We start from the raw sequence: 26,599 nt of genomic DNA on the forward strand, positions 1-26,599 counted from the left end.
TGTAATGAAAATAAATAAATAGGCTTTAATATATATTTATAAATTATAAATATTAAACAATGTAAATTTGATTATTTGACATGGTGTTGTTATGAAATATGAATACACAAACGAGGGATCAACAGTAACACTGATTTCCCTGAGTAGTTTTAGGTTAAATTTTTGAGTTCCTTTTCAGTATGTGGATTCTGCGATTCAAAACAAGCAACAACAATGGCGCCACGCAATTATCATCGTCAATATCCACTCTATTTCACGAGGTTCAAGCACATTACTCAACAAAATCAACACAAATACATCCGATTAGCGAGCCCCATTTCATGGTGGATTACCTTGTCAATTCTCTAGGGTTTTCTACAGACCAAGCAGTCTCCGCTTCAACAAAGGTAAGTCACCTTAAATCCACTCAAAACCCAGAATCAGTCATTGATTTATTCAAACAATGCGGTCTCGACAAAACTCAGATAAAGAACATTGTATGTTTTACCCCTAAAATCTTAACAACCAGCGTTGATAAAATCCTCCAACCCAAATTTAGGGTTTTCCAGGAATTAGGTTTATCCGGGTCGGTTTTAGAGAAGCTAGTTAAACAAAGTCCGACTTACTCCAGCAATAGGTTAGGTTCCAACGTCGATTATCTGAAGAAGATACTGAATAGCGATGAAAAAGTGAGTAAAGTTATTTACAGATCATGGTGGATGTTATCCACGAATTTTGCACAGAAATTGTCAGCTAATATGCTCGTATTGGAAAAATACGGATTACCAAACGATAAAATCGAAACTATACTCGTCAGAAACCCTGGATGTCTTCTTCAAAGTCCAGAGTGGTTGGAATCAACCATTAAAAGAGTCGAACCTGTATTAGGAATTCCTCGTAATTCCCCTAGATTTGTTGATGGGATTGAAATAATTATTTCATTGAGTAAATCGACATTAGAGACGAAATTTGGAGTTTTTAGAAGCTTTGGGTGGACTGATTCTGAAATATTAACAATGGTTAAAGCTTTACCTTTTTGTGTGAGAAGATCTGAGGCTAAAATTCAAGTTTCATTGAATTTTTTCATGAATGAACTTGGTTATACAGCTCAATATTTAGCTACTCACCCAAAACTATTAGTTTACAGCTTGGAGAAGAGAGTTATGCCTAGAAATAAAGTTTTGGAGATTTTGAAAGAGAAGAAGCTGTTGAAGAACAATTTTTCACTTTGTTCAGTTGTTGCTTTTTCTGAGGTGAATTTTGTTAAAGATTTTGTGGCTCCTTATCATGAATTTGTACCTCATCTGCTTGAAGCTTACACCAATGCTACTAGTCAATCTTCACACAATCAGATAACTTGATTCTATGTTTGTATGTTTTCTTGAAATTATTAAAATCTTGTGTTCTTTCTTAGTTTGGATTATGTTGTTGATTCATTATTGGAAAAGAAGTTATAGTCTACATTCTACAATCAATCTTTGTCTTTTCTTTGTATGACTATGAACTACTCAAAGCAATCATGTTTTAGTGAGTTGTGAAGTAGAAGTTGTACATATCTCTAGAAACGGGTCATATCATAATAGACAAGTGGCAATGCTTTTGAAAGTGCAAAATGGGCTGCAAGAACAAAGAGATTGATTGATTTTGATGTGATGATTGCTTTACAAAGAGTCTGGAGATTGAGTAGAGGGGTGCATCTTTGCTAAAGAAAAAGCTCTATGGGGACAAAGACAAGTAGTGTCAACTTTAGTCATAACTCATAACATCAATTTTTGGAAAGAAAAACATTACTTATGAAAGACAAATTCACTAAATAAATGATTTTAGTACGAGTTAATTGTTAATTTCTTGATTATGAAGTCTATACCGACCAAAAAATAGTCTAAAAAATGGCAAAAAGAGTGATTGATATCAAACCCACTATACCATTATTTATATAGTAAAATACTAAAATGAATAAATAATTCATTGGTTGTTTAGACTTCGATCTTAATCTTAAGATCCTATAAGCAAAATACGATTTTGATCATGCTAGGGTCGTAAAATATTACTCTCATCTGATCCTACTTCTTTAATTATAATTTTTAGTCAAGTTCTTAGTCTTTCAAACTATAGAAAATTCGTCTATTCTGCTAAAAATTCTCTAGCGGAGCCTAAAACTTATCTATTTCATTTTGAATTCGAACCTCAAAACTTTATCCATTCAAATCGAAATCGAACATGACAGACGGATGAAGCGTCATAGTGCATCATAACTTCATTCATTCATCACGAATTAGGTAGAGAATCACAACATACATGTTAGTCCCTAATTGCGGTTTGCATCTAAAAAATTATGGTTATAGCTTAAGCAGGCAAAGTTTATTCCACCATTAATCATCATGAAATTATTGTAGTGCACAAATATGACTTTGCGAAAAATTTGGAGACTAAGGTGTGTTTGTTTTTTCAAAGCTAAAACGTATGTAGTCTGCAGGCCACATGTGTAACACTCTACAACAGAAGACGTTGACAAAATGTCTGCAAACTACAATAAGAAGTATGTTTGTTTTTTAACATCCAAAGGCTATTGAAATAAATTGAAATTAACTATACGATAGTTAAAAATAAATCTAAATCAAAATTTTATTTAGTTTTAATCATATGTAAATCGAATATAAAGATCATTGTGATGATATGGTTTTTAAAGATGTTTATATAAAATAATTAAACGTAATAATTGTTAAATAACAATAAATAAGATTGTTAATTTAACGAACAACATGTCATTTTGTTAAATTTTCCAAGACGATTGTTATTTCTTCAGTTATCTTCAATTGATTTGGTAATTTTAGTGATTAACTTTATAATATATTAATATTTGTTATAGACAATATAATAAGAAAAAGCATTTATATGAAATTATGAAACAATTTTGAAATTATGTAAATTATAAATTATACTTGAATCGTTTATAATATCCTTCATAATATTATTAAAATAATAAACATGTTGAAAAAAAAATTAAAATCTATGTTGAATAATACAACTTAAAACAAGTTGGGAATTGGTTTGAAGATGAGGGTCCAGTGTTTCGTTGCGCAGTACACACGCAACAATTTTTAAGTCATAAGTCTTTTAAAAAACGAACAACTATAAAATACCAAGTGTTGCACGTGTTCTACGCAAAGCAGCCAGAAATAGTCAGAAGTGTTCTGTAAAAAAAAATACAACGCCTAACTTATCTTGTTAGGACCTTTCGATCCTTATCCAGTTTTGCAAAACATAAAACGATCATAAATAAATTTATGATCTTCGTAACAATATTTGTCTTGAATTTTTTTTTTTTTTTTTTGTTATAATAACTGTTTTATAACTTTTTGTTATATTAACTTTAAATTTTAAAAATATTTAATATTTAAAATATAATTATATAATTAAATTAACAAGAATATATATATATATATATATATATATATATATATATATATATATATATATACATACAGTGTTCTAAACGGAGCGTCATGGCGTGAGGCGCGACTTCGCCGTTACGAAAAGCATCATAACGTTGTTGTTAGGCGTGACGCGTAGCAAGGCGTGATATAGGGTGTCATGGCACGTTATGGCGTGTTATGGCGCGTGTTTTTCGTTTGAGACACGTTTTTTGCTCTTTTTTATGTCTTTTGTAATCATACTTACAAGTATTGTGTTTTTGTTAACATTTTGTTATTAGTTGTTGATATAAATCGATATTTATGTGGTAATATAATTATAAATTAATACAATATCACCGCCTTATATCACACCTTGAAAAACGTTGTGGCTCATCATGACTCATTAATCTTGTGGCTTGGTATTGCCGTCACGTCACGCCTCACGTCTTTTAGAATCTTATATATATATATATATATATAAACTTGGAATAGTTAAAAGAAATTGGAAATGCATAAATGCAAATTCGAAGTACTAAATTTACATTAAATTTGATGTTGACAAATAGTATAATATCACATTTGATTTTTATTATTCATTATCTTATATTATTGGTACCACCATCTTTGATGTAATAAATGATTTTGGGATGAAATAAGTTAATACCGAAAGACGAAAATGATGTTAATTATAGGCAATCTTTTGTGATATACATGTGTAATGAGCATCAAAATATTTATGGAAAGATATATTTGTAATTTTGGAAAACTGATTATGAGGGGTATTAATAGATAACCACAATCTAGTGATTGTTTCATTAAGGAAAGAAGAAGCATTGTGAGGTATTAAATTGCATTAAGAATGTTGTTTTTGATTCCCACAATCTAGTGATGTTTGCACATAATCCCCTCATCTTATGAACCAACACTTGGGACCCTTTAGGTGGGGAAATGTCATCTTCAAGATTCGCTTTAAACACCACCCATTCAACAAAAGAAATCAACTCCCAATTGGTTGCTATTCCTATAAATCACATATATAATTATATTCCTCTTTGTGCCCAATATAACCCAACAATCTTTATTTTCTAATGTCTAATCAATAAAAAGAAATTATTTATTTATTTATTATTATCTACAAAAATAATTAAAAGAGAGCTAACAATACGTTAGATGATTGTGTATGAATTTAAAATGACTAAACCACTAAGTGGTTTATTAAAAACAAAACAAACATGACATAAGATTCTGTTATCATGTCAAGTATTTAAGGGTATCATGTATATTATTAATTTATTTTATATATATATATATATATATATATATATATATATACACTAAGTATGATGATTTTATATTATCTCTACTTCGTATCTTTAGAACACATTGTGAAGCAATGAACATGAATTAAATCTTACACTTACAAAGAGTAAAATTATGTCGTGATTAATTATACAATTTAGACATATAATTCTTTTTACTTTCCACATTTGAAAGAACAGTGTTGTTTATTTCACGAACTATTGGCCAAAGTCAAAAAGTGGGGTGGATAGTTAGGTTTTGAGGTATAAATCTTTCTAAGTTCTTGGATCAAGAATCACTTTTTCTTTAATGAGTCATTATGAATTTGTTAATCACACTTTGATTCTACTTTTGTTGTTGTTTATGTCAACTATACACTTCATTAGTTGTCAAAACAGGGAAGCAACTTACTTAACCTTTGTTTATGGTGAGATATGCTTTTTACTAATATTTACAAGAAAAAAATAAAGTTTCTACTTTTTTTATCTTTTAGATAAAAAACTATAAAAAGATACGTTTACAGTGTTATCTTAAACGTGTTATCGGTATTAATGTATCATATCAAAAAGGAATCAAATGAAAGAAGACATATTTGTAATAACTAAATAAAAGTTTATACAAGTAATTGTATTATTCGTGATACCGTTTTCAGTTATTTGTTGGTCTTTTTATTTTTATAAAATCTTTTTTTTATTCAAAAAATGTTATTATATTATTTATGTTTCAAAAAAAAATTAATGCATATTTTTATGAAAATTGGGTATAATCTAGTAACCACCCAAACTTTTCAATATTTTAAAATGAGATTTTTACCTTAGCATATAAGCTACTAACAAAAGTGACCATAACCATTGATTGAATACTGAGGAAAAAAAATGAAAAATAATAATGAAAATGAACAATATCACCATATACCATGACAAAGTTGTTTATATTTCTATAAATATAACTTGTTCTGAAATTTACGTTTTTTTATTAGACGATTTACAAGCTTTGATGACGAAACTAAAACAGGGAACATAATTGATTGGTGGTCTATGCATTTTATTTCTGTATTTAATACATATTACATACACTAAAATACATATATTAATGTAAACCAATAAAAATATCATAGCAAAATTGTAACATCACGATACCTAGTGGGGAACAAAAACTATTGGAGAGAATTTTAATTAATTATATTGGCATACAAAATGTACTTTTGTAGAGAGTTTTAATCAATTATATAATAAATTCAGCGAGTTATATAAGAACATAAAAATTACATTACGTCTTGAGTTTATTTGGATGAAAAAAAAAATTATTTTATTGAGTGGAAATAAAGAAGGGAAAGTGAAATCATTTTGTGTTTTTAATTTGAAGAGAAAATAATAATAAAAAAAGGATTATTTTACAAACTGACCATTATACTGTAAATATATAATTAACTAGTTGTGAGACCATGTATTATATGAGTTAATTTAAAAAAAAGAAATTAAATATAAAGGTCAAAATATTTAAGAACTTTGAATTTGTAAGAAATAAGAAAAATAATGAATTATTATAATGAAAATATTTTTTATCTTTTAAATTTAAACAAATAATTTAAATATATAAACAAAAGAAACTAATGAGCTTTACTTTTGGGAATTTTGAAATTAAAATGTAAGTTGATTAATGAAATGATATCCATTTATTACTATATTTATTGCAATTATTACATTAAAATATTATATAAATTTTAATAAAATAGAAAAACTCATAAAATGACATATGGAAAAAATTTAATTCAAAATAATCACAAAATGACATTTGGCAAATTGAATGAAAGTGTGACAAGTGGCAAAAAAAACCTACATTTATTAGAGTAGAAGATTATGAAAATGATAAAATAAAAGAAACATTTTTATAGCCATTCTAAAAATACATATTTTCGTCATTATACATATTTTTCTTTTCTAAATACCTTTCATCACATTTTCTCTCTTTCCTGAAGAAATTGGAAGGAAAGATTATAAAATCAAAATGAGAAAAATATTCTCTTATCTTTCCTTCCTTTCTATAATAATAATAATAATAATAATAATAATAATAATAATAATTATTGTCAAATAATATGATTTTGAGTTTGTGGCAAAATGATAAATTTGTTTTCATCAAATTTGAGACTTTTATGAGTGGGGTTAGTTTTGCCTAAACCTGAAAAGTTATATAAAGAATATAGTAAGTTACAAATTTGGTCCCATTATTTACTCAAAAGTACAGATATGGTCAATTTATCAAAATATACCCAATGTCGTGCTTAAGTTTGCGTTATGTGATTTACTCAAAATTGCAAGTCTGTTCCATTGAATTTCATTTAAATACTTGCTTTTCATTGTCATAGAGACTAAATCCACAATAAAATGCAAACAATAAGAATGATCTTGAGAAGATTACCAAAAATAGACCGAATTTGAAAATGAAGTAAAGATTGGGGACCAAATTTGTAATTTACTCTAAAGATTATACATGAAAATGAACATGACGGGTCAAATATAGTTACCAAAAAAGCATGGGACTTGTTCTATCTTGTGGCCATGGTTAATGGCAAAGTTGATTGTCATATATCAATAATCAAAATATATCAATTTTTAGCAATTTTTAATCTAAGTTTTATTTAAATGAACAAATGCACTTAAATGCCATCAATGAGCTTCAAATAAACAGATCGTGGAAATGAACAACGTTTTGAGTAGGAACCGACTGATGAGGCAGCATCTATGGGTTCAGAAGAATCGCTCGGAAAATATGATGATATAGAACGTATTTTATTCACAATTTAGATAACTACTATTTTATATTATATATTATCAAGTTTGATAAATACATCTTTAAATATAGATGTAATCGCCACTTGAAAATATTATAGATTTATTTTGTGATGTTTTATGCATGTCTGACACCACAACTTTTTATTTTTATATATGTGTTGTGATTTACACATCATATTATAAGTCTAACATTAATAATATTATATGGTTATCATAGTTGTTTAATTAAAATATTAAAGAAACTAAAATGATTTATTAATAAGGCTCTAAACCGTACCCAACCATAAGATTACGTTGATATTTCACTCATCTCGGAATAAATGTTTATTTATCAATACGCTTCATAATAATAAAGTGTTTATAGGATTATATTATATTGTCTTTCAAGTTATTCCAATGTATTCTTTTTTGTACTTAGACAAAAGGAATGAAAGTGATGTCAACATGTCTTTGATGATTTTAGTATCATCAAATATTTTATGCAATTATAGTTCATACGAATATCGAATGAGATGAGTAACTAAGCTCATTGGTATGGATATGGAGTTTATAATGCATATCAAGCTCTCTTAAAAACTATCTTATTTCCCACGTACCTTTGTTAGGTATACGATCAAACAAACACACACACAATTAAGATATGAATAAAAATAAACAACATAAAGAATTCCATGGTTCAAACGATTAGAGTAATCGTGTTATGTCCATGATTGAACTAGTGAAATTTCTTTTGATTTTGTAAATAGATTTACAATTACATTGAAATCTATATATAGATGCAAGATTTACAATTCCGAGCCTAAACTATGTAACATCCGGAATCTAGAAGGTTAATTAAGGAAGGTAAAACTTCATTTATAAGTCCAACTCGTCAAGTTCAAGGGGAAGAACTCGACGTGTTGGAAATTCGTCACGCGTGTTTTTGGAAGACCAACTCGACGAGTTGGGGAGGTCCAACTCGACGAGTTGGGGAGGTCCAACTCGACGAGTTGACGTTGGGGATGAAAACCCTAATTTTCCGACCATTGTACACTATTTAAAGGGCTCAACCTTTAGGGCTGGCCTTCTTACCAGCCTCCTTGCCTAGAGAAAACCCTGGAATCGCCTCCCCCACTTGTTCATTGAGTTTTGATAAGTGTTTAAGTGATTGTTGAGATTTTGAAGGGAGTTTTGAAGAAAGAAGTATCAAGCTTGGGAGAGAGACCTTGGATCCAGAAACTCTACATCAAAGGCTGCATCTTGGAGGTATAAAGTCATAACCTTGACATGTAGCTTATTAGATTTCATCTTTTGTGGTTTAGGGTTTGGTTTTGGGACTTTGGCTTGGATGTCCAAAGAAAAGAGGTTTCCAGAGGTTGGGAGTGTAGATCTGGCCTCTATAAGACCTCTAGAGGATTAAAGTTGCAAACTTTAATAGCCTCCATGTCCCATTCATGTAATATGTCCACTATGAAGCCTAAAATGGACCTTGGAGAGTGTTTCAAGCATGCATGGATGTAAAGTTAGAAACTTTACGTGATTTGTCCACCTTTGGACATCAGATCTGTGTTTTGGGACAATGAGATGAGAGTTTAAGGGCTTAATGGGTCAAGACCCTCCTCAAAGGAACTAGGGTTTGGGTCTAAAGCTTATTAGATGATCCTTGGGGGTAAAGTTGGAAACTTTACCCTTCTAGATGTCTCTATGGTTAGGGATCTGAAGTTTGGAACCTTTGGATTCGAGAAAAAAATGGCTTAATGCATTAAGTGAGTTGATAGACTGAAGAACTCGACGAGTTCACAGAGGAACTCGGCGAGTTGGGTTAAGGTTACCCCGATCTTGTTGGAAAACACAGGAACTCGACGAGTTGGATCGCAACATCGCGATTCTGGCTTTGGGATGGACTCGACGAGTTATAGGGATAACTCGACGAGTTAGGTCAACTCGGAGCGTTGACTTTGACCTTGACCAAAGTTGACTTTTAAGGGTTGAATGGTTGAGTTGTATCTGAGGAGTTGTTTATGATTAGGGAGGTGGCATAGCTGATACTCGAAGTTTGGACCTACTCAGCTACAGTTCGCATTTGAGGTGAGTCTCCTCACCATACTAATGGGTCGAAGGCACCAAGGCCGACCCATTATGTGCTATGAGGAATGCTAGTTGATTACGTGATATGTGGTATGCTAGTTGTCCTTGTGATACTTGCATGGAAGACCCCGGGGGGTTCCCATGGCAGTGGACTAAGACCATGCGGGGGTTCCCATGGCATTCGGTGTAAGAGCTTGGAGGGTTTCCATGACATCCTAGTTGTTTGCATGTTTAGCTTATGTGGCATTTATGTGGTTAGGAAGACCATGTGGGGGTTCCCATGGCAGGTAGTTAAGACCATGTGGGGGTTCCTATGGCAGGTAGCCTAAGACCATGTGGGGGTTCCCATGGCAGTGGGTTAAGACCACATAGGGGTTCCAGTGGCACCCGGTGTAAGACCTTGCAGGGTTTCCATGGCATCCTTATATGTTTATATGCATGGCTTATGTAGCTTATATGGCTAATATGGTTTATGTGATTATGTGGATTGCGTGGGGTATGTTATGGGGAACTCACTAAGCTTCGTGCTTACAGTTTTGTTTATGGTTTCAGGTATCATTGGTTTGGAAGGGAAGGGCTCGGCTTGATCGCAGCGCACACACCCGTGTTTCCGCAATATGTGATTTTGGGACGAACTCTGATAAATGTTTTTAAATAGCAACGTTTTTGGAAGGCTTAGATATAGAAGATATCTGTGTTTTGACTATAATAAAAAGAAAATTTTTACCCTTGATTTTTGGGTCGTTACAAACTATTTGTACATGCTTAACTAGAGAGATTTCAATCACTTGGTCGTTATAGCATCAATCGCTTTCGTTCAATAATCATCACAATCTACAACTTAATAATCGCCATTTGGAGGTCGATCATTAAACGAATTGCTTTTCATGGCATGTAATTCTCATAAATCAACAACTGTGTGACCTTCTTTTTTGAGTCAAATGTCTTCTCGTCAATCATCTAGAAGACCAATTGAAGTTATGTAAAGCTTCAACTTCTCTATTTTCACCACCTTGGCAAACATATCTATTGGATTCTACGTACCAATGATATTTTTTCAAATACAATGTATCATCTAGAAGACCAGTTGAAGTTATGTAATTCTCATGATATTTTTTCAACTGTGTGACATTTTTTTTCATAATTATTGTTCAACTAAATAATGTAACATCCTCTTTCCAGTTATTCATTGGTGCACTCGACGAGTTGGGTCAACATGGACTGTTGACCTGGACCGTTGGCTTTGACTTTAACCATGGTTGACCAAGTTTGACCTTGAGGGATATTTTGGGTATTTTGGTATTTCGGGATTTTGATGGTTATTGATCATTTGGATGGGTAGGTATTGGTTAGAGCTGAGATGCGGAGTTGTACCTCATCAGCTATGGATCAGATCGAGATGTGAGTTTTCCTCACTGTACTTGCGGGTCAAAGGCACCATGGCCGGCCCTTTGGATTGTTATCCTGGTTTATCGTATGATGGTGTACTGTAGTGATCTGTTAGATCTGTATCCTGGTATGTAGGATGGTGTTATGCTTAGTGATCTGTTAGATCTGCCTGTTATCTGCTATGGCTATATGTTTACTGGTTGCATATGTTGATGTAGTGTGGTTGGGTTGAGATTGTACAGCTTTGTGTTGCTAGTCAACAAACCCGGTAATATTTATATCGATATGTTATATGTATGCTTATATGTTATGTATATGTCGACATGGTTATGTGTAGTTGGGTTGAGGTGGACCTGCTTTGTGTTGAAGCCAACAGACTCAGGGCGTCCCAGATAGACTGAAGGCCAATGGGGCGTACCAGTCAGGCCGAAGGCCCGAAGAGCGTTCTAGATAGGCTGAATGCCCGGTGAGGTGTACCAGTCATGCTGAAGGTTTTGTGAGCGTACCAGATAGACTGTAGGCCGGTGGGGCGTTCCAGTCAAACTGAAGGCTCTGTGGGCGTACCAGATGGACTGTAGGCCGGTGGGGCGTTCCAGTCATGCTGAAGGCCCTGTATATATGTTGTTTGTTGGCATATGTTAACAGACTCAGGGCGTCCCAGATAGACTGAACAGCCACCATTCGAGTATTGGTATGCCTCCCTTCGAGTTGTTGTATGGGAGGAGGTGTCGGACTCTCATTTGCTGGGGAGAGGTAGGGCAGCGTGTGATGGGTAGCACCGAGATAGTGCTTCAGACGACAGAGCAGATACAGCAGGTTAGACAGAGGTTATTGACGGCTCAAAGTCGTCAGAAGAGTTATGCGGATAGGCGACGATCTGAGCTTGAGTTCCAGGTGGGAGACTTCGTACTCCTGAAGGTGTCTCCTTGGAAAGGAGTGATTCGGTTCAGGAAGAGCGGCAAGTTGGGGCCCCGGTACATTGGTCCGTTCAGAGTGACCGCGAGAGTGGGCAGGGTAGCGTATCGTTTGGAGCTACCTGCGGAGTTGAGCCAGATTCATGATACCTTCCATGTGTCTCAGTTGAGGAAGTATATAGCCGATGAGTCAGCGGTAGTGCCGCTGGAGGACATTCAGGTAGATGCGAGGTTGAATTATGTTGAGAAACCGATCGCAATTTTGGATCGGAAGATCAAGGTTCTGAGGAACAAGGAGGTGCCCCTGGTTCAGGTCCAGTGGCAACATCCGAGAGGGTCCGAGCTGACTTGGGAGCCGGAGTTGGAGATGCGGGAGCAGCATCCAGAGTTGTTTGTGGGGCAAGACTTCGAGGGCGAAGTCTGATTCTATTGGGGGAGAATTGTAACATCCGGATTCCCAGGTATCTTATTTTAGTTATTTACTTTGGGTTTTATGGAGGGACTCGGCGAGTAGACGCTCAGACTCGCCGAGTAGGATCGCGAGTTCTTGACTGGATTAATGAACGGACTCGACGAGTAGATACGTGGACTCGGCGAGTCCGCGCTGTAAAGTGAAACCCTAAATCCCGGGCCTGTGCCCTATTTAAAGGCCTTTATGGCCTCCATTTGCGGCCAATGCACCACAGAGAAACCCTAGAGAGAGAGCAGTAAGAGAGTTGAGAGCAAGAAGAGGCTAATACATCACTTTTGGTGTAGTTTTGCTAGAAGGAAGAAGGAAACACCCATCTAGAGCGTGAAGGGAGCTTGGATCTGGGCTAATCATCTTGAGAGTTCATCTCTGGAGGTATAATCCCTTCTATTTCGTTTTGATATGATAGATTTCATGATTTTAGGGTTTTTGTCTCCATTTTATGTAAGATCTAGTGAGTATGAGGTCCCCTTTGTGTTAATAGCATCAGATCTGGACCATGAGAGGTCCATAGAGTCACTATCCCTCAGCTTTATGCAAGCAAATGAAAGATTGGGGACTAGGTTGCCATTTTTAGAGTTATTTCTCAATTTATGACTTGTTGTGGGTTGCATGCACGTAAAGGTTGCACCTTTACGTGACATTTGAACATTTGAAGGGTAGATCTGATAGTTAGGGAAGCAGATCTGACCTTAGGAGGTCATTTGAGGATGAACATGGAAGCAACTCGCCGAGTCCATAAGTGGACTCGACGAGTCGAGTCGGGGTTGCCCCGCGATTCGTGACAGGTGTAACCCGTCGAGTGGAAGGATGACTCGACGAGCCAAGAGAGGCTGAAAGGATTCAGAGGACCCGCATGGACTCGCCGAGTCGCCCTTGTGCACTCGACAAGTCGGGTCAAAGTTGACCGTTGACTTTCGTTGACTTTAGGGTTCTGGTCAAGACTGATTCAGGAGAGTTTAGGGAAGGGTAGAATGACCTTCTACCCAATCTGTAGAGATGAGATCATGAGAGAATATTGATCGGGGATGTTATCTGAATAATAGGAGGAGGCTAAGTCGGGACGTTGAGCACGAGAGTTTATCCGACTTCATTGAGGTGAGTCTTCTCACTATACATTACCTAGAGTGGTATTTATGTGTAGACCAGAGGGTCTTGTATGCTATGTGTATATATGAGATTATGTGCATTGTGTTATATGTATGCTATGTGTTGTATAGACCGGACCGGAGGGTCCAACGATATAGACCGGACCGAAGGGTCCAACGAGCTATGACCGGACCAGAGGGTCCAACGAGCTACGGGACTGGAGGGTCCCGCTGAGACACATCGACCGGAGGGTCGTACTGTAGCCTCGAGTGGCGTATGTGTTGTAAGTGGTATTTTGGGGAACTCACTAAGCATTTATGCTTACAGTTGTTGTGTTATGTGTTTCAGGTACTAGCGAGGATCGCGGGAAGGCGCCGACATGATCCGTACACATTGAGAGAATTTATGTATTTGAGGATCTTGGGATTTCTTTATTGTGATAACATGGGATACATTGGATTACTATGATATTTTATGAATGAAAGTATGTTTTTTTTAAAATAAAAAATTGTTTTGGAAATTTACGTTGTTACAAGTTGGTATCAGAGCCTTGGTTTGAGGGATTCGGGTGCATCTTCGGATGAATCTGAACTCAAACTGAGGAATTGAGAAAGTTTTCATAAAATAAACAATTTTTCTAAGAGAGTAAAAGATTTTGAGAAAGGCAGAAGGAAGCAGTGTGTACGATCAGCCAGCGCCTGAACGGTGATTTCCCAAAATACCCTTACATTATGTGTTATGAGATATGTTATGATATGATATGCATGCTAGAGTAGGCTATGTGTTCATATTAGGACTAGAGTGGCCTGATTTGTGATGCCTTAGCCTAGGAGTTACTGCTACTATGAGATACTTCGAGAGTAAGTAGGTAGCAGCGAGGAACTTATGAGTGGTCTACTAGAGAGTAGCCTGAGTTTAGTGAGATATAGAGTACTTGTGATCTGGGATCCTAGGAGGAGGACTTGGGGTGAATACCGATGCGCTGTGGAAGGTAGTATAAGGGCCCGTACTGCTGGAAACACCGGATCGGTGAGCAGTAAGTAAGAATCCTCAGGGTACTAAAGAACAAGTAGGGTGGAGTATCGAGTGCGAGTATACTCGAATGAGTCTCTGATTCTTTTGTGTTGTATTTCAGAGACATCATGGTTGGGACGCGCCACCACCCAGGAGGCAGTGGTACCAGCGATGAGGAGATTCGTAGGTTGATTCACGAGGAGGTGGCTGCGGCCATTCGAGCTGAGATGCCAGAGATGTTCGGGTCTATCAAGACCACGCTGATCGAGACTTTTGATGAGCGGTAAGCTGCTCTTACTGAGGCTGCTGTTGCTGCGGCCACCGCAGCCGTGACTGATGTCAGGCCGCAGGGGGGTGACTCGTTGTTGTACCGAGAGTTCAGCAACACGAAGCCACCAGAGTTTGATGGGACGCAGGACCCGATTGCTGCGATGAGGTGGATTTCTGATATCGAGGGATGCTTCTACACCTGCTCGTGTCCGGAGCATCTGAGGGTTCGGTTTGCGCTGAACCAGCTTCGCTTGGGAGCGAAGGACTGGTGGAAGTTTGTGACGGCAGACTTCACTACGGCAGAGTTATCTTCCGCAACACGACTGGTCCATCTTCTCTTCATGCTCCAATGCTCAAAGCTCTATCATCCAAGCTCCTTTCTTGCCTCCGTAGCTCCAATGCTTCACGCCCCATAACCTGCTAAATAAATCAAAAGATAGTGAAGTGCCAGGCATTATGAATAAAACATGTAAGTGCCCAAATAGTTAACTAAATGCAAGAGTTATGAAGTAAAATGTAGTGAAATGAATGAACTAGACGTGTAAAATAGGTGCATAAAATGCACCTATCATAGTTATACGTATTTTTTGCTTTGTCTGTGAGGTGAGTATTCTCACTGTATTACTTATCTCATGGGTTGTATCAATGTGAGTCGTTGATGGGTCGAGATTACTGATAGCTCACATATGTTGTATTTGAGTTGTTGATAACTCAGGGTTGTTGATAACCCACATATGGTGTATTTGAGTTGTTAATAACTCATGGTTGCTGATAACCCACATATGTTATATTTGAGTTGTTGATAACTCAGGGTTGCTGATAATTCATAGTTGTTACATATGTTTAGTTGTCTTGTGTTGTGTTGTATGTGATATTTTGGGGAACTCACTTAGCTTTGGCTTACAGTTGTGGATTTAAATATTTCAGGTACTTCTGAGGATCGGGGAAAAGCAAAGGTGTGACTATACACTCTGCAACAACTTTTATGATTTTGAGATTTGTTTGATGTGATCCTCTGATTTTGGATTTATGTTGAGAAACATATGTTTTATGATGTTGAAATTTATGAAAATGGTTTTTATCCTTTTTAAAATTTTAAAAATTTTACTATGGTTTTTGGGACGTTACATTTATAAAGTTTTTTGAAAAATATTTCAAATATGCCTTTAATTATATCTATTTTTTTCTTTTAGTTATATATTGTAATGTCTATTTATATCATTTTACATTACGATCAATCTTATAAGCTATTTTTTACCAAATATTTTTAATTCATAAATTAACTTATGAGCTACAAGTTATATTTTCAACTAATTTGACAAATAGAACCTCACTATTATTATCATGACATAAGTAATTAATTGAGATAGTACAAGTTATAATCTCATATTTATTCGATAAATGACATTTAATTTCAAAAAGTAATTAGCTTTGAGGTATTTTAAACCTGTAGTTATAGGGAAATAGACCATAATAGTCATTTTCAGGTGGTGTTTTACAAAAAATAGACAAAAAAATAGGTTTTTCCACATATAGATATGGATTCCGCAAAGCACACTCCGAGTGCTCCGTGGAATTGACTTAATCTCCGAGGAATCGTTGTGACGCTAAAAAGAATATGAAAAATAATTATGCGGAGCTACCTCCGTGAACTTTTGCTCCAAAGAATTAACTTATGCTCCCAGGAATGAATATATATCTCTGAAGAACAATTCCACGGAGCTACCTTCGAGGAATGAACTTTTGCTCCGAGGAATGGACTTCAATTTTTTTGTCACATCGATTCCTCGGAGCAAAAGTTCATTCGTTGGAGGTAGCTCCGCGAAAATTTTCTTCTGTTTTTTTTTGCGCCACATCGATTCCTTGTAGATTAAGTCGATTCCGCGGAGCACTAGGAGGGTGCTGTGGAGAATCCATATCTATATGTGGAAACACCCATTTTCTTGTCTATTTTTTGTAAAACACCACCAAAAAAATGACTATTATGGTCCATTTCCAGAAGTTATATCCTTCTTTCGTTATTCAGTTAAAAGTCCATTTCTCAATGTTTACTTTTCTTAGTAAAAAAAAAGTTTATTGCTTTATTATTTGAATTCAATTTCAATACAACTTGAATTATAAATTTATAATCATGAGTTCTTTGTCAATACGGTTCTATTTACCCATTATAAAAAAAAAAGGAGTTGCTTATTTTCGACGTAAGAATATGGCATTTATATTTTTGCATATTTAAGTAATACGAAAGAATATAGAATTTCATTCTTAATACACATAATTATATGCATATTAGCCTTTAGGAACATTAAACACGTGTTCAAATGTTGTATTCTTTTGTTCATATTTTTTGTTTGGTTACTTTTGGGCGGATTCAGATTAATTTGTATGATGCCAACCGAAGGCGTTTGATGCACTTGTAATGACTGTCAACTGTTGTTTATGGAATTTCGTAATTCCATTATTTTTTGGACGATTGTTTTTAAGAAATCCATTACTTTTATTATGTGGTAGATATGATATTTTTTTCTAATAGGTGTGAAAATCTAAGTTGTTGTGTGCCTTCCTATTGCAAAAACACAGCCTTATCTTATATTTCTTTGTAATAGATATTTTCTAAACTCTTTTTAGTGTTTTTAATAAAATTCGGTCGTTCTAAAAAAAATCCAGTCTTGTAGCATTCGCTTGGTAATGGATTTATAACTTTCGTTGCCCCTACTTGTGCATTATTCTTTCCAAATGCTTTGATAACTTGAGTACATCTAAAGTAGTGGGACCCTAAACTTTTAAACAATGAAATCTAATTACCTGTACTAAAATATTACTATATATCTAAATCATATACTCTATTATTGCTTATATATAGTACATGCCTAATACAACAAAGATGTACATGACAATACGACAACTAATTTTCATATAAAATGATTTTCACAAATACTACGTAAGAAAAAATAATCCTATCTCATGTAAATTCACAATTATTGAAACATTGAGCGGATTAATTCAAAAGATTAAAAAAGAAGAAGCACTTATTTGTACTTTCTATTAACCTTTTTTATGACTTTATGTGTTAATTAGTTGTAATACTCTTGCAAATATGAAATAGAATATATATATATATGTGATTAAAATCGGTTAAGTTAGATGCACATGCATGCTAGTGTAAAAGTTGTTTCTGGAATCTGGTAGAATGCTATACACGTGAATTTGATGAACACTAATTAATTTGCATACTTTCATTCTATGATAAACAAAAATATTATATCAAACTTTTTCTTTTTCTAAATACAATACTACCCAAAACTTTATTTATTATCAGGAAAATAACAAATTATCAAAGATGACTGAGAAATATTTTTCATTGAAAGATAACGTTTTGTCTTAAGATTTTAACACATTTTGTTTTTTGTTTTTTTCTAGCAAACTACAAACTTATTAAGAGTATAAGAGTCAATAGTAGACTTTACAAAAGTCAAAGTCAAATGAGAAGCACATAGTACTATAAAAGGAGACACGCCCTCAACTCAAGTACTCAAAAGAATCTTAGAGGTACTACTTTTCAAATTTAGCAATGAAAATGAACTTAACTTCATTTAGAAATTATTGAGTTTAAGTAAGATAACATTTATACAGAAAAAGATTATTTCAAGATGAGTTACTTGGATGAAGAAAACTTATCATAACTTGTTTCACTAGCTTTGTTTAATTTGTAATTGGTTCATTACTAGAAATTAAATATTTTCCTATTTTTTCTTTTTCTATTTATCTTGATACTCATATGAAATTATAACAAGTGTCGTATTTTAATAATATTTTAAGACACTTGTCATCATTTCACATGCGTAAAAAGATAATTAGAAATAAAAGTAGGATGATATTTAATTTCTTGTTCATTATACATGTATTTGTTCTAACAGTGCTAAAACGAGATTATATATGGTTTCTAGTATTAACCAGATTTTGAATTCAACCAACCCAAATAAGTTTTAATTTAGTGGTCTTTTTATAAAACCAAAAAAATGCAACATTATAGTAAAAAGTAGTGGCCTTCATTGATTTTAAATGTTCCAAAGATAGTTTCATTTTGAAACTTTCAAATCGCCCAACAAGTCATAAGCAAAACAACATCAAGACACTTCTTTTGAAATCAAGTAATCTTGAGTTGATTCTTCCACGCAAAAAAAAACTCTGAAAAGTTGGCAAAGCGCGCACAACAATATTCACCAAACGAGATATTTGAGCACAAACATGATCCGCGAGGGGACAAAAGAAAAACTTGTGCTCCAATGCCACATGTAGTGCATAAAAGGAATCCAAATCAATTCCACGTTTGTAAAGTTTGTTTAACTTAAACATCCAAACCAAAACATGAACTAGATTGATCCATCGAGTAGGATAATCTTCAATAAGTAACTTGTACTTATCGATTAATCGCCTTGCCGAAGAGATTGTGTATTCCCCATTGGCTTCTAATGTATACCTCCATCTCTCACTTTGATAAGTTAAACCACATTTTGAAACAAATCATGTAAACTCCTCCATTGTTCTAACTCAACCCTTCCTCTCAATTCATGATGCAAGTAAGAAGGTCACATTTCAAGCAAACGGTGGTCATGAACCAAAGCTAGCTTGTTTGGGTCAAGATAAAAAAATCTAAGAGAAAGAGTTTTCAAACGAATCTCACCCAACCAAGTATATTCCTAAAATATTGTTTTCGTATCATCGCCCATTTTTTCGAGCGTAAAGGCTAAAGAGTCAAGGTTGACACATTTGTCAATTAATTGTTTGGTGGAACACAAAATGTCAAACCCATGGCACATCTACATGACCCGCAAGAATGTTTATGTGTCAATGACAATCCCCTCCATAAATATTTTAAAAAACATGCATCCATAGAGCATTTGGATTGTTTAAAAGACACCACTTCCATTTGAATAAAAGTGATATATTAAACGTATAAAGGTTTCCCACTCCTAAGTAATCTTGCTTGTAACATCTTTAACATTCGGTTTATAATGTTGGAATATGTTAATGTAAAGGACTATGTTTTTGTATGTTCATTAGAATGCCCAAGACCTCAAAATGTGATAAATAGGACTGTGCTAACTAATCTCGCTTGTAACATCCTTAACATTGTAAAACGTTGATAAGTAATGAAAAACATGAAAATAGATTTATCTAGCCATTTTGTGACATGTTGATTAATACTTGAGACAAAATGAGTTTAAATGTAAAATAATAATAATAATAGTAATAATAATAATAATAATAAAATAAAAAATAGTAGCTAACTTGCAAAACTGTCTCATATTAAGTTGAAATAAACATACCATCACACCTTGTGAAAATAGCCTTGGGGTAGCATATGAAAACATGTTTAATCTTGTAAAAACAACTTTGGGACGCGAGGTAAATACATGAGCTTCATCATCACAATAACATAATTCTATTTCAATATTTCTTACTAAGTTCATGTTCCTAGCTTGAAGAAGTCATTTTAGGGAAACCAACATGGTGTACAAGAAGAAGAAGCAGAAACATGACCTAGGATTTTAGAATCGATTATTTTGGTGATTGATGCTTAGGGCACACATGAGTTAGGAGGATATAGGGTTACATCTTGGTAACTGGCTTCATTAACTAAATAACAAGGAATATGTTAAAATTGGATTTATTTTGAAAAAAAAAAGTTTTAGGTTTAAAATGTTAAAAAATACTCAATTTACAAGTAACCAGTAAAAGTTGGGTATTTTTTGAGAAAAAAAAAAGTTCTAAAAAAACGTCAAAATATAGGTTTAAAAAAAAAAATCAGATAATGAGAATGGTCGAATACTCACATTTACTCTATAAAAATTGTCTAGTTTTACATGATTAGCTTATTTTTCAGTCGGATTTTTGATACTATGATTCTTATATACAGTCATAAACCTCTTGTTTTTTAAGAAAATGAAGCAAATATGTATATGTTTTTTGGAAAATTAACACAAACTCTTGGATGAATATAACAGTATCCGAAAAAAGGTAGAGAAAATGAATGGCTGATTGTAAAGAATTGGTGCCAATAATGAGTTGGTACGCATTTCCAAAATATAATAATCTAACCCCCCATGTCATTCAAAAGCCATATCCTTTAATCGGATCATCTCTTTTCTCTTCTCAGATTAATAAATAATAAATTAATAATCCTCAATATCAGAAACAAGATTAATTAAATGAATTAATACATAATGCATCAAAAGCTGTACTTTAATCTGAATTTGTTAATCTTTAAACTGGAAAAGCAGCTAGCCTTTTTTTTTATTGTAAACACAACACTATTATTGTTATGTTTTATTAGTTTAATGCTTAATTTGTCAATTTATTTAGGTTTTTTCATTCTTTACACAATTGGGTGTTTTTGCTTTTAGGCAATGGGTGATGGGTGGCTCTGATATCATCTAAATTAGTAGTATAATTTATTGCTTTATTTTAATGGGTTTAGTTTCTTGTTTATAAAAAACCCAACAAAATTGGATTTTTTTGGTTTTTCAAGATTTCCCCTTTCTCCATTTAGCCCTTCATGCACAGGTTAGCTTTTCAGTAACCCTTCTCTGTTCTTCATTTTTCTTGATAAATTAAGTGATTTGTAGGTGCTTTTCTGTCTAAATCTGTGTGTTTAAGTTTGTGTTTCTTGATATAATAACGATTTTAAAGGTGTTTTTGTGTGTGATTTTTTAGAGGAATTGAAGGCTGCAAGCTGGATATTGGTAGCTTGAATAGAAACAGATGACAAAGTTGCAATTTTTATGAACTAATTTTTGTTTTTTAGGTATTTTTTAATGCTATGATTAATCCTACATAAGTAGTACACTCTGCATCAGATGTTGTACAAACTCTTGATCCAAATCATCTACCTATGAAGTTTTATGCAATTATATATTCTGTTATGAATGATCATGTTGACTTTTAGGAATTTTGTAGTTTTTTGGTCTGTTTGCTAACTTTTTTTATATAGTTCGATATAATTACCAACTTTTCCTATTGGACTGAAGTAATTCATGAGGATTTTGAAGCTAATTATGCATCTGATTATCGTTTTCTTTTTCAAAATTCATCAGAATTTTGTAAGTAAACCATGGCCTCAACTTCAACTCAATTTGTAACCTCAAGAAGAATGGGAATATACGATCCACTGCAACAAATAAGCATGTGGGACGATGGCTTTGGGGCTAATCTTAACCCTAACACAAGCCCTGGTATGATGATGATGACACAGGTCGATTCAAGGCTAGCAAACAAGGTCTTTGAGATTACTAAAGTTTTATATATATCTATCTATCTGTCTGTCTGTATGCGTATGGATCATGACATCATGTTCTTCAAGATTATTGAAATATCATATTGTTGTGATTCTTTTAGACCGAATACAATTCTCAAGAATCGTTAGAACCATCGCCAGAAGCTCGAGCAACAAAAACAATTTCAGATAAGGTGATAACTGATAACAATCGTATTGAATTTGTGTTTGAAATTTGAATGTACGTTACCTGACATATGCTTCGTGTTCGTCTGGTTGTAGTTGCAGAGACGACTAGCACAAAATCGTGAAGCTGCTCGTAAAAGTCGTTTAAGGAAAAAGGTTAGATCAAATCATGAAACGTGAAAGCAATTCATGAATCATGATCATGAATCGAGCCTGGTTTGATTCTCAACTTGATTCTTACTTTTTATCAGGCGTATGTTCAACAATTGGAATCCGGCCGTTTAAAATTGGTGCAATTAGAACAAGAACTCGAGAGAGCTCGACGGCAGGTTAATTTCCATTTTCCAATTCCGATTTCACGGCTGAACCTGATGTGTGGGTAGTTGATTGGTTGATTACAGGGCGCATACGGTGGTCTATTGAACACCGGCAACAGTTTGTTATCTGGTAATGTAATGAACGCCGGGATTGCTACATTCGAAATGGAGTATGAATTGTGGATTGGGGAACAACGGAAGAAGGACGATGATCTTCGGAAAGTGTTGTTGACTCATACGAGTGATGTCGAGCTTCGTATGTTCGTCGACAGTGGATTGCATCATTACTACGATCTTTTCCGAATGAAGGCGGACGCCGCGAAGGCCGACGTGTTTTATTTGTTGAACGGGTTGTGGAGAACTCCGGTGGAGCGGTTCTTCCAATGGATCGGCGGATTCCGGCCATCTGAGCTCTTATACGTAAGCTTCCGCCTTCCGCTGTCAATTTCAATTAAACAAATAACATTTTAGGGTTTGTATTGGTGGCAGATACTGATACCACAAATCGAGTTAACGGATACGCAACTGGTGAAGGCGAGGGGTCTCCGGCAATCATGCGAGCAAGCGGAGGAGGCACTGAGTCAAGGAATGGAAAAGCTTCAACAGACGTTAGCTCAGAGCATCACAATCGACATAACCGGAGCCGGAAGTTACACAACACAGATGAATTGTGCACTCGAAAGGCTCGAAGCGCTTGAAATTTTCTTGAATCAGGTAAAATTCGAAATAAGCTTTGATCGTCTTCCTCATTCTCTAATCGGAATGTCCAAAAAAACTTCACAGGCGGATCACCTCCGGCAACAGACTCTGCAACAAATGTATCAGATCTTAACACTTCGTCAAGCAGCAAAAGCATTGCTTGCACTTGGTGAATACTTTCAACGTCTTCGTGTACTGAGTTCAATCTGGTCTGGTCGTCCTCATGATCGTGCAACTTTACTTTCATGAATCAATCTACTTTTTTCGAGTTTTCATTAGCCGCCATTAGCAAATCTAGAGATTTTTACTAGCAACTTTACTTTCATAAAATCACCTCATATCAATCAATCCCATTGCTACTTTATAATCTGTTTACTCGTTTCGTGAACTAAAATGTAAATATAATTTGTAATATTGTGAGCATATATATATATATGAATGTATGTATGTATATCTATATATGCAAGAGGTCCGGTTTATCGACCATATTATGTGTACAAAAATTATTGATAGCTGTTAACTTAGTAAGCTCTGAGTCAAGTCTCAAAAAGCTCTCTTCCGAAACCATGTTGTTTGATTAAAGTCGAAATTCTTTTAAATCAACTAGATAATGGTTTCAAAAACATACAAATTTTCTAGAAATAGAAGAATACATAAAAGTTCCATAAATTGATCGAAAAAAAATTAAAAACTTAGATTAGTCCAAACAATTCCCCTATTACAAGTCAAAAAAAGAAGTTATACTTAGTTTGATGGAACATGATAGTATCTGCCTCTACAGATGCATCTATAAATGACTGGGCATGATTCGGTCATCGGACACTTGTAGCCTATCATCACCCTTTTGCATGGAAAACATGGCCCACAAGCGTGTGAGCAATCTGGTATGTTTGACCCTGTTGGATATAATTCTTCATATTTTTGCTTCTACAAAATATATACAAAAGTTTAGATGAGCTTTATAGAATTTAAAACACATGTAAGAGCTTGTATTTATCCATATAGATTGTAATTGTAATATGAAAAAATTGTTAATTTGTAAATAGTCTGGTTTGTATGTCTCATGGTGCTATTGTCCAACATTTCGTAGTGTCTTTGATGAAAAGGTTTTCTGCATCCAATCACCGAATATAAAACTCTCTATTTTTCTATTTAAATCATTGTCAAAACGATGTTAATTTAGTTCTAAATTTGATAAAGAGTTTCGCATAATTAACTTCCATTTCTTTTTTCTTTGGTAGCATTTTATTGTATGTTTTAATGTAACAATTAATTTTTTTCTTGTCTTCAATATTGAGACATCAAAGTCAAAATGTAAGTTACCACTTGACATTTAAAGCCAAAGTCAAAGTAAGGGATGAATATTGAAAAACTAACCTTGGGGTGTGAATGAATTTGGTGATCACCATGAGTTATCTTCTCTCCATGCATGACTGAAATACACAATAGAGAACAATGAGCAATAGACTACCATCTTCATTTTCAACAGAGTGAAATGGATGCTACCAAGTTGAAGTTATGAAGATAACTTCGAAAAATGAATGTCAACTTACCCTTACAAGAAATAGTACCAATGAAACGATAGTGTTTATACACATAAAAAATGTAAAACGATAATGTTACCCTTTACAACAACGACAATGAAGATTTTGACCATGATTAAGTATCAACAAAACAATAAGGACAAGAAACCATTAGAATGATAAGGTGAAGACTATGACCCCATTAAGGATCAAGAGGGAAATAATCACAATAAACCAAGTGTACGTACCAATTGCCATATAAAATATATGTGAAATGACGATTTTGCCATAAAAATAAAAAGATGAAGACTTTGACCTTAGCTAACTACAATGAGAACAATAACCACACACCAAGTGCACATGGACATAAAGAGTATGCAATGAATATAAAGCCCTTACAATGATGAGGATGAAGACTTCCACCATGGCTAAGAACCAAGAAAACAATAATGACAAAAAACCAAGTGTGGAATTTAAGTGAATGGATGTGCTTCATTTTCTTAACTCTTCTTTTTTCTTTTTAGGATTAAAAGAAAAAAAAAAAATATATATATATATATATATATATATATATATATATATATATATATATATATATATATATATATATATATATATTGAGACTATGAATAGAAATAGAAGATGGTCAAAACCATGTAAGAAAAAGAAGTCAAGATTTGGGAGGGGTTTGGAGAATGAATAAACATAAACATTTATATACATAGATATGAGATTTCAGTAATTAATGTTAGGGTTACATTTGATGCACTTCACATGATTCTTGGCCACACCCCTTATTTGAAGCTTTCACATGTTGTTGTGAGTTGAGAATTTCCCACAAAAATTGGACCAAATGATAGGTCAAATTTTTTGAATCTAGAAACAATGCATTTATGAGTGAACACCATTGATTGATGTTAGAAATTTGGTCAAGCATATGATACCAAAAAAAAAATCTTTATATAGAATTGTGACAAAAGAAAAAACTATGTATACAAAAGGTATAAGATTTTTTTATCATATCTGTTAGTATACGAATTGAATATTGTACAATATTTCAATTGGAAAACTGTGTTTACATAAAAAAAAATTAATATAGTTTAGTTACAATTACCACGTAACTCATGAAAAGGCAATTATAGAATATACTCAAGCTTTGGTGAATAGGGAAATGTACAACATTAAATGCTTCGTGTACATTTGGATTGCATTGATTGCCTTCTACCAAAATATAATGAAAAGGACAAAAAGTTCACGTGACTGACACATTAACAAATCTTTGGGGACGAAGACCATTGACATTTTGACACCCAAAACTTAACAAGGGGTACTTTGGTAATCTTTAAAAATTTGGATGTTTGAATCATTTAATATTCAGATCGCTTATATTGTCTTAATGACCACTAAAAAATCAAAAGTCTTGGAATTGTCTTCTCTAACCCTAACTATTAGTAATATATTGAAACCATTCACTTAAGCATTCGGAATGATTTACCAAAAAAACCTCTAAAACCTATTGATTTATTCCATATCACCTTCATTAACTATCATTTAGTTTGGCCAAACTATATTTGCATAATAGTTGTAAGGTAAGGTGTCAAGTCATATAAAAACTAAAAACTATTTCAAAGAGCTTTTAAATTAACAATTTTTGTTTTAATATAAAAACTTTTAAGTTTATAGTTCAAACAAAAACTATATTTAAATTTTTTTCTTAAAAGCTAAATTTTAGTCGCCAAACATACGTAACACACTCAAGGACTTGTTATAATAATAGACATACCAGTGATCATAATCTTCACGTCATCATAGTTACATTCATATTCTAAATATACTTATCACTGGACCTTAATAATAAAAGAATATTTAACGTAATATAATAACACAAAACTTCTTGACA

General features: G+C 33.7%; 2 protein-coding genes and 2 long non-coding RNA genes across 6 annotated transcripts; 2 read left to right on the plus strand and 2 right to left on the minus strand.

Moving 5' to 3' along the window:
- Positions 1–98: 98 nt before the first annotated feature.
- On the plus strand, positions 99–1,450 carry LOC145135950 (transcription termination factor MTERF8, chloroplastic-like). Its single transcript, XM_079070170.1, has one exon. The coding sequence runs from the start codon at positions 180–182 to the stop codon at positions 1,338–1,340; it is 1,161 nt and encodes a 386-aa protein (XP_078926296.1). The 5' UTR covers positions 99–179; the 3' UTR covers positions 1,341–1,450.
- Positions 1,451–10,427: 8,977 nt separating this feature from the next.
- Positions 10,428–22,416, minus strand: LOC145137060 (uncharacterized). Its single transcript, XR_013720848.1, has 2 exons — positions 22,225–22,416; positions 10,428–15,118 (listed from the first exon to the last, which is right to left on the minus strand). It is a non-coding gene; the product is annotated as an uncharacterized LOC145137060 (long non-coding RNA).
- Positions 21,105–23,662, plus strand: LOC145137057 (transcription factor TGA1-like). 3 transcript variants are annotated; one of them, XM_079071203.1, is made up of 9 exons: positions 21,105–21,265; positions 21,416–21,506; positions 21,796–21,977; positions 22,097–22,168; positions 22,257–22,316; positions 22,412–22,489; positions 22,562–22,897; positions 22,967–23,191; positions 23,261–23,662. In XM_079071203.1, exons 3-9 carry the CDS (start codon positions 21,813–21,815, stop codon positions 23,423–23,425), a joined length of 1,101 nt encoding a protein of 366 aa, XP_078927329.1. In that variant the 5' UTR covers positions 21,105–21,265; positions 21,416–21,506; positions 21,796–21,812; the 3' UTR covers positions 23,426–23,662. The 3 variants fall into 3 exon arrangements, with proteins under 3 accessions (XP_078927329.1, XP_078927327.1, XP_078927328.1); XM_079071201.1 differs by lacking the exon at positions 21,416–21,506; XM_079071202.1 differs by lacking the exon at positions 21,105–21,265 and having other exon boundaries at positions 21,315–21,506.
- Positions 23,663–23,790: 128 nt separating this feature from the next.
- On the minus strand, positions 23,791–25,231 carry LOC145137059 (uncharacterized). The gene is made up of 3 exons (XR_013720847.1): positions 25,099–25,231; positions 24,554–24,609; positions 23,791–24,103 (listed from the first exon to the last, which is right to left on the minus strand). It is a non-coding gene; the product is annotated as an uncharacterized LOC145137059 (long non-coding RNA).
- Between the last annotated feature and the right edge of the window lie 1,368 nt (positions 25,232–26,599).

The sequence above is a fragment of the Lactuca virosa genome, chromosome 9 (assembly GCF_052849685.1).
Source record: "Lactuca virosa cultivar CGN04683 chromosome 9, Lactuca_virosa_CGN04683_v6, whole genome shotgun sequence".
Classification (NCBI taxonomy): Eukaryota; Viridiplantae; Streptophyta; class Magnoliopsida; order Asterales; family Asteraceae; genus Lactuca; species Lactuca virosa.

What these genes read in the sequence shown, in the direction of transcription:
- LOC145135950 (XM_079070170.1), top strand. Translation starts at nt 180, where the DNA reads ATGTGGATTCTGCGATTCAAAACAAGCAACAACAATGGCGCCACGCAA.
- LOC145137057 (XM_079071203.1), top strand. Translation starts at nt 21,813, where the DNA reads ATGGCCTCAACTTCAACTCAATTTGTAACCTCAAGAAGAATGGGAATA. An exon ending in ATTCAAGGCTAGCAAACAAG is followed by an intron (nt 21,978 to 22,096) that starts GTCTTTGAGATT and finishes TGATTCTTTTAG; the next exon opens with ACCGAATACAATTCTCAAGA. An exon ending in TCGAGAGAGCTCGACGGCAG is followed by an intron (nt 22,490 to 22,561) that starts GTTAATTTCCAT and finishes GGTTGATTACAG; the next exon opens with GGCGCATACGGTGGTCTATT.